The following is a 17402-nucleotide window of genomic DNA, read 5'->3' on the forward strand; positions in this document are numbered from 1 at the left end:
CATTGTAGAATAATAGTGACCACATCAAAACTATGAAATAACACATATGGAATCATGTAGTAACCCAAAAAGTGTTAAACAAATAAAACAAATAAAAAAATCCATGATATTACAGGACAGAATTATATCTGGCCTGCCCTCCCTGGGCCAAAGCAGACAATGGAATGACCCCTGGAAGCTCATAGCAGGTTCAGTGGCTGCTGAAGAGAGGGCTGTGATAGCACTGATGGACACCCATCTCAAAGTGGCTGCAATAATGTTTTCTGAAGTAGTGATGCTGAAGGGATTGTGGAGGAGCAATCACAAAGGTGAAGTAGAGATAGGGTTGAATTGATTGTTGCTTGTTCATCTTTGATGGGTTTTTTTTGCTGTGATGTTCTTGCTTTCAATAAAAATGTGAGTGTTATCACAGACACAGCAATTGATGCCGCAATTTTGGTGACCATTAAATCACCACTAAAATAATAACTTGGTGGATTGGCCACTGTGGGTGAAAATCCAGCACTTGAATAAATTAGCAATATACTTTATCTATAATTATTTAACTACATGTAACGTACATGTGAGCAAAAATAGCTGTAAGTAGCAATAGAAGTATTGCTGTCCGTTAGTTTAGTTTCCCCCCCCAACCCTAACCTGATTGGAGTAGTGTCAATAACTACTTGTGATTGAACTTGTATGCACTTTATGGATTGCTGAAACTGCTGCAGAAAGTATTGGCCTGTTATATCACATGCTTCTTCTCCTTTCCATTGCAATTAACACTTCTACATTAATGTGGCTGCTACCATGATTGTGGATAAACCTGAATGAATCGTGAATAATGATGAGTGAGAAAGTTACAGAGGTATAAATATCATATCCCCCCCCAAAACGCGAACCTCCCCTGTTATTGTAATGGTGAGAGGTTTGCATGTCTTGGGGATATATTTGTGCATCTGTAACTTTCTCACTCATGATTCACAATTTATTCAGGATTATCCGTAATCATGGTAGCATCCACATTAATGTAGAAGTGTTTAGAAACATATTATATTCTTATTTACAATAAAAGTGACTCCAAAATGACACAAAACATTATTTACCATTAATTTCTATTGGGCACAAAATAATCTGAAACACAACCAAAACAAACAGCAAATGCATCCAACAAGTTTTTACAGTCAAAGCTTTTAATGTAGTAATTGCGTGCTAGGAATACGGGACCAAATACTTTATACTACTTTAATACACATAAGTGAATTTGTCCCAATACCTTTGGTCCCTTAAAATGGGGGGGACAGTGTATAAAAAGTGCTGTAATTTCTAAACAGTTCACCTGATATGGAATAAAATATCCTCAAATTAAAACTGACAGTCTGCGCTTTAACCTCAAAGTCATTGTATCATTTCAAATTCAAAGTGCTGGAGTACAGAGCCAAAACAACAACAAAATTGTCACTGTCCCAATACTTTTTGAGCTCACTGATAGTATTACTCGCATGCATTTACTTTCCCTAGTTGTTGTTGGGGTGAGATTATTTTACACTTGCTACGTTAGGTTAGGGTGAGAGAATGTTCAACCTCTCCTTGTCCCAGTCTGTAACCCCCACGTTTTAAGATGACCACCATCATTCCTGTTCCCAAGAACTCTAAGGCTTCATGCCACAATGACTACCGCCCTGTAGCTCTCACATCTGTAATCATGAAGTGCTTTGAGAGGCTGGTTATGGCATACATCAACTCCATCATCCCAGACACCCTAGACACACTCCAATTTGCATACCGCCCCAACAGATCCTTAGACAACGCATTCTCAATTGCACTCCACACTGCCCTCACCCATCTAGATAAGAGGAGTACCTATGTGAGAATGCTGTTCATTGACTACAACTCAGCGTTCAAAACCATTGTCCCCTCCAAGCTCATCACCAATCTTAAGACCCTGGGACTGAACACCTCCCTCTGCAACTGGATCCTGGACTTCCTGGCAGGCCGACCCCAGGTGGTGAGAGTAGGCAACATCACCTCCGCCACGCTGACCCTCAGCACAAAGGCCCCACAGGTGTGTGTGCTTAGTCCCCTCCTGTACTCCCGGTTCACCCACGACTGCATGGCCACGCATGACTCCAACACCATTATCAAGTTTGCTGACAACACAACGGTGGTAGGCCTGATCACCGGCAACGATGAGACAGCCTACAGGGAGGAGGTCAGTGACCTGGCAGTGTAGTGCTGGGACAACAACCTTTCCCTCAATGTCAGTGAGACCAAGGAGCTGATCGTGGACTACAGGAAACAGGGGGGCGAGCACGCCCCCATCCACAACGACGGGGCTGCAGTGGAGCGGGTCAAGAGCTTCAAGTTCCTTGGTTTCCAAATCACTAAGGACTTAAAATGGCCTACACACATGCGCACAGTCATGAAGAAGGCGTGAAAGCGCCTCTTTCTCCTCCGGAGGTTGAAAAGGTTTGGCATGGGCCCTCAAATCCTCAAAACGTTCTACAGCTGTACTATTGAGAGCATCTTGATTGGCTACATCACTGCTTGGTATGGTAATAGCACCACCCTCGATTGTATGGCACTACAGAGGGTGGTGTGGACAGCCCGGTACATCACTGGGGCTGAGCTCCCTTCCAACCAGGACCTCTATATCAGGCAGTGTGAAAGGAAGGCAAGGAAAATTGTTAAATACTCCAGCCACCTAAACCACACTGTTCTCTCTGCTTCCACATGGCAAGCGGTGCCGGTGCATCAAGTCTGACACCAAGAAGCTCCTGAACAGCTTCTATCCCCAAGCCATAAGACTGCTAAAGAGCTAACGAAATGGCTACACGGATTATCAGAGTTGACCCTTGTATTTTATTTTTGCACTGTCTCTATGCACACTCACAGGTCCCTCCCTATACACTCACGCACACTGACACTCCAACACACACACACAAACACTCACGCCATCATTTGCTCACACACATAATATGCACATACATTTATACTGACTTTACACACACACACCCACCCACTCACATACAATCATCATATATGCTGCTGCTTCTCTGTTTATCATATATCCTGATGCCTAGTCACCTTACCCCTATACATATCTACCAAAGGAGGTTGGTGTCACCTTAATTGGGGAGGACGGGCTTGTGGTAATGGCTGGAGCACAATGGTATCAAACACATGGTTTTTATGTGTTTGATGCCATTCCATTTGCACCATTCCAGACATTATTATGAGCTCCCACTGATTTATATTTTATTTAACTAGGCAAGTCAGTTAAGAACAAATTCTTATTTACAATGACGGCCTACCCCGGCCAAACCCTAACCTGGACGACGCTGGGCCAATTGTGTGCCGCCCTATGGAACTCCCAATCACTGCCAGTTGTGATACAGCCTGGAATTGAACCAGGGTCTGTAGTGATGCCTCTAGCACTGAGATGCAGTGCCTTTGACTGCTGCGCCACTTGGGAGCACAAAGATCTACCTCTATCACTCCAGTATCCTTGCACATTGTAAATATGGTACTGGAGCTGACTGACCCTGTATATAGTGTTCTTACTTACTTTCTCATGTTCTTCTTATTTCTTATTTTTTATTTCTCGTGTGTTTTTGTTCTACCTTATGTTATTTCTTATTACATTGTTATTCATTACAGTTTTGTTGGGTTTAGAGCTTTGCAAGAAATAATTTCCCTGGATTTGTGCATGTGACATTAAAAACGTGAAACTTGTTACTTGCATGTCCATTGATTAAGTTGTTTGATATCCACCAGGCGTCGCACTATCATAAAAAAATATGCTTTCATATCAGTCCTGTAAGATAATTCGCCTTTGAAGTTGCCTAGGTTTGAGTGGTTTAAAATAGATCACCTTTAACATGTGTTTAGCCAGGCCTATACTACCCTGCGGCTTTTCCTCACCCATTCGTATTCTACATTGTTAAATTGCTAGTTGTGTGTTATTTTAGGCCTACCCCATCTATTCCTTCTTTATTTATAACCCCTCCCCCTCTGCTTCATTAGCTATATCACCGCCAACTGACTAGTGAAAGTCAATTAAAGCGTCGGGGGGAAACTGTTTACACTCGGTTCCTTGTTCTATTCCTTGACTTGAGATACTCGCTCAAGCGTGAAAGCTGCATGCAGAGGGGTGCGTGCGCGCAGTCGTAAAGAAAAAGGAAAAAGAGGATAAATACTTCGCCATAAATCGTGGCAAGCCGTCTCATATTTACACGCAAACAATCCCCTAAAAATAAACATACAAATTTACACGTTTAAATGTTTACGAAATGCAATTATTTAAATGTAATATTTCGGTAATGACAAAAGTCCTAAAAATACATTTGAGGTAGGCTACTCTAAATGAAATGCCACTGTGTATGTTATGGTAAAAAAAGAAGAGAAGGGAGTGCAGGAGGGAATACGACAGAGGAAAAGGAGGGGAATATAGAGACGGCAGATCTAGGACCCGTCTAAATTGTTTACCCCTATCGTAATCTTAGCACATGGAAAATAAAACAAACTGACACCAGATCAGTGTACTCTCTGCGGTCCGTTCCATACCACACCAATCGGGACGTACACGATAGAGAGGAAATCGTGTTCTTCGCCAGTCCGAACACGCCACTAGAATTCATTGAACATACTGCGAGAAAAAGAACGGTGGTAAAAAGAAGGCTAGGAGAAAGAGAAGGTGGAAGCAAAGAAGGGCTTAAAAATATATTTGGTTGGGAGCGGAGGGCGCATTGGTTCGCAAGGAGAAGATTAGTGATTCAAATAATTTCCTAACATTTTCTATATTGGGCGGAGAAAAAAAGTATCGTTAGCTAGCTAGTTAGCTACTGTTACGAGGTAGCGGAATGTGTAGCTAGCTAATTAGCAAGAAATTTGTGTTTTGTATTTACTTGGTTTACGTGTTCTATTGTGACTATTTTTCTAAGGCTAGTAATTGTGTGAAATGTGCACGAGCCACACATGGTCATGGTGTTCTGTATTGATTAGACAATAACAATCTAGCTAGCGGTACAATACATTTGGCCGAGAAGACCAGCTACAATCAGCTATTTGCACATTCAAGGAATAGCATTCCTTATCCCAGAATAGGGAAGAAGTCAAAGGTAGCTAGACTTGTAAGTGTAGACTAGCTGCCGTCCAATGTTAATGTCGACCGACGTCGCATCCATAATGTTACCCGTTACTCGGGGAATGATGGACCGGGAAAAGGACATTGATACAGCAACCGGTCCCCACGTGAACACGACCGGGGGTCCAGCAGCAGTAGTCCGGGGAATGAAACGAGGGGATCCTGAGCAAACAGCTGCAGCTTTGACTGAATTAGTAGGAGCAGAGTGCAAACGGCCAAGGATAGACGGGACGGTGGGTGTTGGTGACATTGGACAGGTAAGGAGTAGAATATCAACAAATTAAGCCAAATTGTTGTTTGTTTCCGTTCGATGTGCTGTTTTCATTGAATGTGTACAACATTGTAACCCCTGTATTAAATGATTTCATTTCAGTAGCACGTTACGTCTATTGTTTCAAGAACATCATGATTCTGCTGACAGGCAGGCCCACCTATCAATAGCATGCCTCGTCGCATCAACTGCAGTAACGAACGTGCGGTAGAATTACAATCTAGGTACTAAACGTGTCTTGCACATTGCTCTGTGCTCGTGGCAGCTAGACTAACACCATGATTATGGCCGAGACAAAGGTAATATGATAGCCCACAGTTTATCGGCAATGACAGTTAAGCTACAGCATAGATCCGACGATACACAAGGGCCGTTCATGCATTTACGTGCACTGCACTTATGTACACACTGATATTCCCGCCTTTACCATGATGGTCTGTCTTTGTCGATGGGCATCACATCAAAGCCTCCGATACAGGAGGGTACCTGCATTGGGAACAGTAATTTGTGCCAGTCCCCCTGGTCTGTGATTGGAGCTAGTTGCTAAAAAGAGGAGAGAGACAGGAGGTTGGGGGAGGGGTCATTATGGGAGAGACAAAGAACAGACCCCTTTTCGTGAATAAGGGAGTAGGAAGGAAAGGGGTTTAGGATACCTTGCCTCTAGCTATGGGCCTCTCCATGACTTGACTGCTGATACAGCATAGCAACAGTGCTCTGCTCTTCGGCTAACCAGTGATATTACATGCACATACAGTATCCGTAAGCATCATTGAAAATAGCTGACATAGTGTTTTTGTTTGAGGCAGCAGTCAAACATGGTTCAGGGTCAGCTGTGGATAATTGAATCCTGGGGATTGGGAAAATGCTTTAATTGGTACTGCTGCATATCTATTGCAATGACAAATGGGCAGGCCATGTTCCTCACACCATATAATGGATGAATGGTGATGACAAAAGGTTACGTGTAGATGGTGTGACAATGAGAGGTGCAACAGGATCTCGCTGCCAATCACTTATATTGATCTTCTGCCGTTGTGGGTCAGGCTGGAAATACGCCCACAGGATAGAGGGAAGAAACAGGAGGATAGAAGGCAGGATATACACTATGAGAGAGAACATTAATACGAGAGAAGGAGAAAGATGTAGAAAAATCCTCTATGCAGCTTAGGTGAGGTTTGACGATAACTAAAGGTAAAAATTAAGAAATTACAATGGTGGTGCTTAATGTTATTAGACTGGATTACATCATCCAGTCCTGTAGGTGACATCATGTTCAGTGCTGAGAAGATGAGTTCACTAAATATTTTTGGTGCGGCGATGGATAGCTATTTGATATTCATTGCTACCCAGAGGACAGGATGGGTAACAGCCTAAATCATGGCTGACATATTAAATGAGAGAGGAGTGTCCTCATCTCCATCCTCTTCTTTTGTTTCCGTCATCCTCCCCCTAAGGCATATTTCCAGATTGCTAATTGACTCCTGGTCCATAGAATTTGAGTGTGCACTGCCAGTGAGACAAACCTCCCCACCCCTGCTCACTGTCCCAACCGTTCTCTCTCTCTCTCTCTCTCTCTCTCTCTCTCTCTCTCTCTCTCTCTCTCTCCCCCCACTATGCAGTATTGATGTGCCCTAGACCAGCCTGATAGTGTACAGTGTGCTGTATATGCCTCCCTCCGGCTCCCCGAGAGCAGATTTATCCTATCGTTGGCAGTAAAGAGGCTTTGTGTCGCGCTAAACGAGATCAAAGCTCATTTAGGAGAGAGCATTAACCAGACTGATCGCTTCAAGGGGAGGACAGCAAAGGTGGGAGAGGGTGGGCAAGTGTTGAGGGGGAAACTACGATATAAACAAACCATTAAAATGATACAGTTTTGCACAGATAAGCTCCAAAGGTGCAGTATTCTATGAAACTATCAGGCTACCAGGGAATGTTGACTAGTAATTGCGGGAACATTGGCTGTCATTAAAACCCCAAAGAAAAAAGTAGGAGTTATAATGTGCAGCACACTAGTGGACACTCACTAATGGTTGTCACTGAACTTTGAGCGCAATGCAGCGGTGTCACCTTTGACCTTTCACCCCTTGAGATAAGCTCAAAATTCTCTTCAAGATGTTGCTCAACACAACAGTGCTCAAACTTTTTCCCCCTTTTTTTACAGTCCGTCACTCATTTAATCAGATGCAGGGCCTGCCACTTACACTCACATGTTAACTCTGGACACTGGTTATTGTTGTCATGTTGTTGTCACCTCCCCTTCTACCCCGCTGCCCCCAAACTGTCATATGTACTTCCATCTCCGCCCGCGAATGTCTCCCTGTCGGTAACGTTGATTCATCCTGTCTTCTTTCTCCTCTTTTTGTCCCCTCTGTCTGAGCCCTCCATCCCTTCTTCCCCATCCCCCTCCTCCCTCACCATCTGTTGACCTCATGCCATTTTGCCCTCCTCCCTCCACTGCTCTCTTTTTCTGCCCATTTGCTCCAACTCTCAACTTTTTAACTTTTCCTAAAATAGAAAGTCGGGGAGAGAAAAACCCAGCAGAGCAACGCCCTTTAGTAGAGCATACAGAGAGAAAGTCACTGTATGAGGTGTGTCTGTACATTTCTGATCCATATAGTCTGGAACTCCTGGCCCTCAGAGCAGCCACACCTCATAACTACCCCTCTACTGTAAATGTGTGTAATTAATACCAAAGTGGATGGTACCCTGTTAAATTACTGTCTGTATCTGCATGAAAGAGGGTCTCATGACTTTCGTTGAGCGTAATAAAAGCTTGAAAAACTTCAAACTCAAAGCAGGCCTGATATGCATACTTGGCCAAAGCGCCATATGCCCCGCAAAAGAAAGTGTGTGTATGTGTGTTTTAACAATGAGTATCAAGTTCAGACCCCCTCCCCCACCATTTAAGGAAATATAAGTCACATGACATTCTTGGAGTATGAGTCATTGTCTCCATTTCTTGGTCTCTTCTTTTTGCTGTATTTTTCACTTCTTGTCTTTGTCTTTCTTAATCCCCACATTCTTCCACCCCTTTCTTTCTCTCCTAATTTCCATCTCACTCTCTTGTTCTTTCTTTTTCCTCCATCCCCCATTCGTCTCCCTCCCCCTTTCCTCCAGACAGATTGATTCCAGATGTTACCAAATTCTTCTCCTCTCCCTCCCCCTGTTCTAACCTAAACTCCTCCCTCTTCATCCTGCCTTTCTACTAGAATTTTATTTTTATTTTTTTTACTGCAACCTTGTTATGTATTGAATCGTGTGGGGTAGTTCTGGTTTCCAAGTGATGCGCTACATTGTTTTCCCACTGATGGTGCCTTGTCAGTTACACTCACTCGGGTTTACATTGCCATTGCCAGCGTCCTTTCAAATGTTCAGTGTGTCGCATCTTCATCAGTTCTCCACTGTCCAGCCTTTGAAGACTACCAGTGTTTTTACCTCGTGTGTTGCTGAATACAGCACTGTCCGTTCGGCGGCTCTCCCACTTTAATGCGGCGCACTGAGGAGTGTGTTCCCCCAGGGGATGAGGCACGAGGGGGAAATTGGTTCCAGATGAAACAGGAAGTGGATAGGGGGAGACAAAGAGAGGGCTGTTATATGCAGGAGAGGGAGCCCGGACACTGCTGGGCTGAATAGCATACACCTCACTCCTCTGGCATGGGTCATGTATGCTATAGTCTGTACTGTCCAGACAGCATCACACATCACTCTGTCACTCACTTCTGCTGCTCACTACTTAAACGCTCTCTGTGCCCCGTCAAGTGTTGTCCCTCTCTACTTGTTTGATTGACCTCATTCCCCTTTCCCCTCCCTGTTTTTGTTCTGTTGATTCAGTTTTTCTGTGCTCTGTTTTATTTACTTAACAAATAAGGAACACTCAAAATGTGCACTTATAAATCATAACAATTTTCATCAAAATACAGCTGTAGACAGAAGTCAAAGATCAAACATATTATAATCAATTATTATAATACATCAAACATTTGGTGCAGCCCTATCATGACCCCAATTTGACCCCATCATTCCCCCCTTTGAGACTCACCCAGAGTCTCACACCATCAATCATAATATTCTCCTCTGAAATGAAACAGATTTGGCAATCCCCCGGATCCATTTGATCCCAGGGATGGCCTGCTAAAGGGAGAAACAACTCCTGAGGTTCCTGGAATGCTGGTGGTGGTGGGGTGAGTCTGTCTATACTCCCATTCCTCCTTCTACCACATGAAGTAAGTTTGCTCCCTTCTTGTCACATCCTCAAATGTTCAACAGTATTTTTAGCCAATCACTTTATTATGCAGAAAGCAACAGCAAAGCACAGTAGCCCAACCAGAAGTGTAACAATCATGTCATTACCTTACCCATCACGTGAAAATACACCCTTAAACCAGTGTCCAATTTGTCAGATTTTCCCAGAGTACAACCTAATTTGGCCAGGTCATTGATAATAGCTGTCATGTTGTCACAGGAGTCAGGAAGCAACATGACACAATAATCCTCATCGTCTATTCCAAGGGCCCTGCAGGCCCCTCTGTCTTTAGCCAATATGTGCCATTTCGTCTCTGGTCACTACTGCCTTCAAATTCTGCACATTTAGTGACAACTGAGTAAAACCCTGTACTTTCAAATTAGTAAGGGCCTGCATGGAGTATTTCAAATTGTTAATCCCCTTACCCTTTAGTTCAACTCCTGCACCTGAAAACATTACTAGGGCTGTCTCTACCTGAGACAGCACATGTCCATAAGCCTCATTATTTTGAGCCTATGCTCTTTTAGCTCTGCCATTCGATCTGATACTAATTTGCAGTGAACTGTTCAGCAGCTCAAAAGCAAGTAATGTTGCTACTGTCAGTTCAGTTTTCCCCAGATAATAACACCCTTTCCATCCCATGGGGAGGAACATGTAGCCTTTACCCCCACAGATCCAGAAATGATCCGGAGGTGTCCCCATGCCTTTGCCTATGTTTGACATATTTACCCAAGTTATCAATTGTTGCCCATCCAGTACACCAAAACTACTGGTATCCGTTTTTAGGTCTGTGTAAGACAGGCAAGTAGTGGTGTTTCCTACATCCACATTCCCAGAGTTGCAGATACAAACAGGGGGAGTTATTGTGGGTTTTAATCCTGTCAACACATCATCTACTACCCGTCAGATACTCCCTCCATTGTACTTTTGGAGGTCCTATGCATTTAATCAGCTGGGAAATGTTACCTGGTTGTTCGCTAGGAACCTTCGTCCACCTTTCCATTTACTCTCAATGGATCCACCCTCCTTAAATCCTTTAGCTGCATCTGAACTGTTACCTATTGACTTATTGGATAATCCTCCTTCCCATGCTGCTTCCTTCCCCCTAGTGACCAACATCAGAATCGTATAATTGCTTTTTCTTTGTCGAACCCTAGTATTGTTGATTAACATCCAAAATCATTCTTTCCAATTGGTACTACCTGGGTTCCCCACAGAAAGGCTGTGGAGGTGGGTTTCTGGAAAATCATTACCCGTGTGCCAGATGTGTTCCCCTTCCCCTGTAATCCTATGTCTGTCACTGCTTCCACCCATTTATTATTCTCCACATCCCCGTCCACAAAGGGAACGAGTAGGATTTGGAGAACAATAAATACCCTGCATGTGTGTTTCCATGGTTGAAATGTTCTTGTTTCACAACCATAGTGTGTGTATGATGGTGTCCTCGACATCTGTTGACTCTTCAGGTTCTGTGGCTGAACCCTCTGTTGGTTCTTCTGGCCTTTGGTCTCGGCCCTCTGGCTGTGGTCTTCCCCGTTTCTCCTCTGGCTGTGGTCTTCCCCGTTTCTCCTCTGGCTGTGGTCTTCCCCGTTTCTCCTCTGGCTGTGGTCTTCCCCGTTTCTCCTCTGGCTGTGGTCTTCCCCGTTTCTCCTCTGGCTGTGGTCTTCCCCCTTTCTCCTCTGGCTGTGGTCTTCCCCCTTTCTCCTCTGGCTGTGGTCTTCCCCGTTTCTCCTCTGGCTGTGGTCTTCCCCGTTTCTCCTCTGGCTGTGGTCTTCCCTTCGTTTCTCCTCTGGCTGTGGTCTTCCCCGTTTCTCCTCTGGCTGTGGTCTTCCCCGTTTCTCCTCTGGCTGTGGTCTTCCCCGTTTCTCCTCTGGCTGTGGTCTTCCCCGTTTCTCCTCTGGCCCCTCCTCATCGGTGGGTCTCAGCCTCTTTCCTCCTCTGTGTCCTCCAAGCAGGATGGTTTCCATCTTGGCTGGTTCCATTGTCTTTTATGGACTCGTAGTTTCACCCAGTCTCCTATACAGATGGTTAGAGCATCTGGATCCTCACCTGGGATCGGTTCTGCTGCTTTCCTAGTGTGAGAATGGAGAAAACTTCCAACAGAAGTTAGTTCCTTCATGTACTCAAGACGGTCACACTATGTCTCAGTTATGTCTATCTGTCGGTCAGTCATAGGTCTCACCCCTGGGGTGTTCATTGGTCGTCTTGTTAACATCTAATAAGGTGTACACCCAATACCTTTGTTAAGGCTGCTGCGCATTTTCATGAGGACAAGGGCAAGCATTCCACCCAGCTCATTTGTTTTTGATGGCAGGCTTTTGTAATCCTTCTTTGATCATTTAATTAGCCTCTCTGTAATCCCGTTACTCCACGGGTGATAGATGGACACAAACCTCTGGTCAACACCCATCATTTTGGCCACTTGGGCAACCACATCTCCTATGAGATGGGTCCCATTGTCTGCAGACAAACCTCAGGCACTCCGAACCCGAGTAAAATTTCCCTAACTAGCAATTTTGCAACTGTTCGCGCAACGCAGTTGGTAGTGGGATGGTTCCACCCACCTGGTAAACCTGTCAATTATCACCAGGCAGTATCTCTTTGTTTCTTTTTGCTCTACCATGTCTATGAAATCCATAGCAAGGTGGACAAAAGGTCCTTTTGGAGTGGGGAACTTCCCTGGTTGCAGTGGAGTTCCCTTGTCTATGTTATATAACAAACATGTTGCGCAACAGTAAATTAACTGTTTTTTGTTGTTTTTTCACATTTATTTATTTATTTATTTTTATTGCGTTGGTTAAAATTTTGGCAAAACCATTGGGCCAAAATCATCTCCTCCTAAATCCCCCCTTTGACGAATGGCTCAATCCATGAGCCAATCGGCAAATATTAAAGATCGTGGTTGATGGTAAACAGAGCATGCCAGACAAAAGATGTAGCCATAAGCCAGACCTGGGACAGAGAGAACACTCTCTCTCCCTCCACGCCTGGTGACTGAGAATACCAGCCTGATGCTGTTTCTCAGATCAGTAGTTTCAGATGACACAAACCAAACGATCAAAAATAAAATGCATGTGTGTGACAACGGGAAACAGCCAATTTGTTCACCTCATCAGCTATGCTGTTACCAATTCTAGCATAATCACACCAACCCGTGTGTGCCTCAACCTTAACAATAGCCAATGTGTTAGGTTTTCACATATCTTCAATCACCGGTTCAACATAAGGTCTGTTTTTAATAGGTGTGCCTGTGGTATTAGTAAACCCTCTTGCTCTCTAAACCCCACTAGCAAGTAAGGGCCTTCCCTTCCCCCAATTCACAAGCTGTTTTCAGCTAATAAATCTGTCTGTTGCGCTGATAAATGGTCTGGTATAACCTCTATATCACCTTCCACATCTACTTCAGCTAATCTTACGTGTCTTCCCTGTGCTTTGATCTATATAGGCAGATTCATCAACGAACAACACCATGTCAAGCAGTGGTACATCAAAAAAGTCTTTGTCCGGTACACATTCCTAGGCTGTCCCGATGTCCCTGTTATTGTTACTGATGATTTGCTCAGGGAAGCTCTCCAACAACTTGTCCAGGTTTGCCTAAACAGGAACAGTGAGCTTTAGTGTCTATTATAAATGATAGGTCATGTCCTTAACATTAAGAGTATCCATTGGCTCTTCTCTTCCATCATTGAATTCATACTGGAGCAGGGGAGTCGGGCGCCTTCATTGTTGATTCGGAGGGAAATAATAACTGTTAGTGTTGTGATTTCCCATTGGCCACGGCTGTCCTCTGTCATTAACTTGTCCTCCTTGTCCATAGGGCATAAGTGGCCCAGGGAGCATTTCCAGCTCAGGGCGAGTGGTACTGTGGCTGAGTTTCCTCTTGCAGACACAAAGTTTCCTCTTCCCCCGTTGTAACCTCTTCCTCTTCCATTTCCCCCACACTGCAAACTCACATGCCCCAACTGCCCACAGGTCCAGCATTGAGTGTAGTTCCATTCACAAAGGGCTCTGGCGGGTCCACGTCCTTTTCCAGTCCATGTTTGTGGGTCACCATAATGTTAAGTGGTGAAAAGCACAGACCCTTCAGGCACCAGGTTCACAGGTGTGACTGATGTGAATGTGGGGGAGCTGCAGGCTGTGGTTGGGGTGAGCCTGTAGAAACAACTTGAGCAGCCATCTAGGGTCTTGTCTTCCAGTCTGTCCCTTTATGTGGAGTGAGTTGGGGTGGCGAGGGAAACCCCCTACAGGAACTGTGCCTCCTTTTTCTCCCAGCACCATCATCCCCCATCACAGTGTCTGATACAAGGGCACTTCTTCCTCATCCCCTTCTCCTTGTCCATTCTTCCTGTCTGAATTATCTCCTTGACTAAATCCAACCTAGTCTTGTTGAATGAACCAGCCATTGGAAATCTGTGTTCTCCTGCCATCTCAGTCCAAACATGCCATTTCTTAAAAGTGAATGTACATTCCACAGCAGGAAACATATTTTGCATATATTCAACAGGCGTGATAGGCTTCATTGCTCCTATCTCCTCATTCTGGTTTGACTGTGCCACGGTGCTGCGGATTTTTATTTAGATAGTCTGCGTGTAATGATAATAGTGTAGGTGCCCTATGTTAGCCTATTATCTAACCTGCAATAATGTCAGTAGTGGGAGTTGTATCAGTTCTAACTATTTCCTCCACTGTCTTCTCATATGTCCATAAAACACAACCTCCTCCAGCTATTTCACTTAAAAGTCTCCTTATCTATCCACCTACAAGTAATTATAGGTCGTATTTCAACTAATCTAAAATCTGTTGAGGGTATTACTAGTTCCTCAGGGTGTAGGGTAATATACGTCTTATAGATCTTATCTTTATCAAACACAGCTTTTCTTATCCAATGACAGAACTCCTTCCTGCCGTCCTCACATCCAAAAATCCGTTTCTTATATTATTCCAATGTAATGCCTTTATCTATATACTGTTCCTCATCCTCCTCTTTATCAAAAATCTACTTCTAACGGCCCCTCAGTCCTCAGACCAAATAAACAAATCGAGAATTGGCTATCTCCTCACCCACTGCGCATTTCACTCACACCAAACAAACACATAAGGACAGACAACATTATTCCTATCTTCCAGGTTATCGCCTGTTTTCAGAACTTTCACGCTAGATACAGCTTCTGATCCTAACTACTCTTCAGTACCCTTCCGGAAGTTACCCCAGCACCCCCAACACGCGAGCTACTCTTCTTAGTACATATAACATATAACACACATTGACATACAACAATTACCACACATTCATTGTCTTATACATGCACATTTTAGGTTCCTTTGTTTTTACAATTACAAGAGGGAGGCGGCGCTTTTACATACCAGCGAAACACTGAACACCCACTTCTTATAAATTACAGACTTCGATATAACAGGTGTCTGCCTACCTTACAATTTGGTGATCAGAGAAGGGGGGTTCAGATTCCGTCCTGGAAAGCTCGCCAAATGTTGGTTCCGTTTTTCTGTGCTCCGTTTTATTTACTTAACAAATAAGGAACACTCAAAATGTGCACTTATAAATCATAAACATTTTTATCAAAATACAGCTGTAGACAGAAGTCAAAGATCAAACGTCACATAACGATCTGATGTCTCTCATGAGTTCTGCCCCATAGGAAAAGTCCAAGTTGCTTTTATCATGCTTGTAGTCAACCCCCTGTGATGTCATTACCTGCTACTCCTCAGACCAAGCCCATGCATACACAGCTATACAAACTTGCAAGAGATACAATAGTTCCAGTGTTTTCTAAGGCCTCAGCAGTAAAAGCCCATTCCCCCAAGTTGATTTATAGAGGTATGTCTGACTAGCCTCTTATCTCTTCTACTCCCCTGCAGGGCTCTTTGTTTATCTTTGAAATGCTTTCTCACAGACCCCCCATTTCTTTATAATAGGCAGAGACTTAAAGACTGTGGAACAATTCTAAAACCTTACAATGAATACATATATAGTTAATCTGTAGGTTAGGACCCTATAAATGTAGAGGAGGAGGGGTCCCATAGCCCCTCCCCTTCTATTAATACAACATATTATAATCAATTATCATAATACATCAAACATTTGGTGCAGCCCTATCATGACCCCAATTTGACCCCATCAGTTCTGCCACTCCCTCTCTCTACCACCGCCATGTCTCATTGTGGTGTGGCTGTGGAGCCCCATCCAGGGTTAGTGCAGTAAGCACAGCTAGCTTTCTGAGAAGGAATCTCTCCCGTGCTGTCGCCATGGCATCCTGAGTCAGGCCTTTCCCATGATTGGTTGAAAAAATGATAGTAGGGAGGGACCAATTCCCCCAGGAAGCAGGTTGGGGCAGAAGCAGGAGGTTACCTCTGTCTGTTTACAATGAAGAGGCCACAACCACCTTTTTACTACATTACACCAGCACTGGCTGCTCACTGAATGGAAGCTAATGGAGATAGTGTATGATTTTAAAATGAGTTGCTGACTCTCGTCTTTTAGCACAAACACAGTGGAAACATTCACCCTTTTTAACACGTAGGATGTTCCACCCTCCTTTCCCTGATTGAAAAGGCCGGAGTCTTGTTACTCTGCCTCTTTTCCCTGCACAGTGTACTGCTAGCATATCAGACGGGATCGCTGGAATCCTCTCTCCTTACTGTTGTCAATATCATTGTTTGGTTTAACTTTTCCCCTATGGTTCTATCCCACCCCCTCTCCCCCGTTCTTTTCCCTCCTCTTACATTGCCATGAACAATGGCTCTTCTGCCAGGGGGAGAGGGAGGGGTGACAGAAATAATCTAATTACAAGTAATTACAGATCAATTAACCACAACACTACATTCTGGGGCATGGACGGGGGAAGGGTCCGTTCTTTTTGTTGTTGCGGAGTGCAATTTGTTTTGTCGGCTGAATAAGGACCTGGCCTGGCTGCAGAATGATTCACCAGCTGCTCTACATGGTTGAGGCAGCGCTCCGGGTCTAAACCAAAAGAGTCATCATGTTAACTGTTAACTTGCATAATCCTTTGTGAAATGTTCCCCCTTAATTTCCCTGCTTCTTTCCTGCACCATACGTATTTTCATAAATGTATTGGTCTGTAGGGTATACAGCTAGGGCTGGGAACTGCCAGGGACCTCACGATACAATATTATCACCATACTTAGGTGCCGATACGATATGTAATGCAATTCTTACGATTCTATATGTGTTGCGATTCCAAACATATTGCTCACCATACGTCTGCTGCAGAGGGACTAGAGAGAGCCATGAGAAAACAAGTTTTGATAAAACTGCTAAAAACAAGCTGGAGAACAAGCTTTGAAGGAAAAGTACTGGAGTATTGGTGCAGGTACAGCACACTAGTACAAACATAATATTGCGAAATTGTCTAAATCATGTGATCGGCAAAAATGATATCCTGATATCTTACTGTATCCATTTTTCCCCCATCACAAGTAACAGCTAGGCTCTTTCTCCTCTGGAGCATATTACTTTGTTAGGGGTGAAGATGGGAGCTGAAAATAGACTTCATTGCAAAATGTTAGACTCATGTTGAGTCACATCACATTTTCCAAACCCTTAACTCTCTTTATTTTTATTTTTTTTAGAACAACGACCCTTTAACCCCAGGTTTCCTTGGATACCCACCTCACAGCCAGGTAAGAGTACCATCTTACTGAAGTCTCCTTTAATTTAGGTATAATTGATGGATGTATCGTGGAGTTTCATGAAACACGTTATAGTACTATTATAGTACTTCAGA

The 17402-nt window shown here is 43.9% G+C and overlaps 1 protein-coding gene across 5 annotated transcripts in view; it reads left to right on the forward strand.

Annotated features, from left to right (window-relative positions):
• Window positions 1-4403: 4403 nt before the first annotated feature.
• The window catches only part of LOC106601175 (RNA binding protein fox-1 homolog 2), a 45981-nt gene continuing 32982 nt past the window's right edge, over window positions 4404-17402 (forward strand). For 2 of the 5 annotated variants that reach the window (XM_045715166.1, XM_045715164.1), the window contains exons 1-2: window positions 4413-5382; window positions 17248-17298. In XM_045715166.1, coding sequence (XP_045571122.1) covers window positions 5137-5382; window positions 17248-17298 — 297 coding nt within the window. In that variant the 5' untranslated portion in view covers window positions 4413-5136. Of the gene's footprint in view, window positions 5383-17247; window positions 17299-17402 lie in introns of all 5 variants that reach the window. The other 3 variants (XR_006769209.1, XM_045715165.1, XM_045715163.1) reach the window with 3 other exon arrangements.

Source organism: Salmo salar, chromosome ssa03, assembly GCF_905237065.1.
Source record: "Salmo salar chromosome ssa03, Ssal_v3.1, whole genome shotgun sequence".
Lineage (NCBI taxonomy): Eukaryota > Metazoa > Chordata > Actinopteri > Salmoniformes > Salmonidae > Salmo > Salmo salar.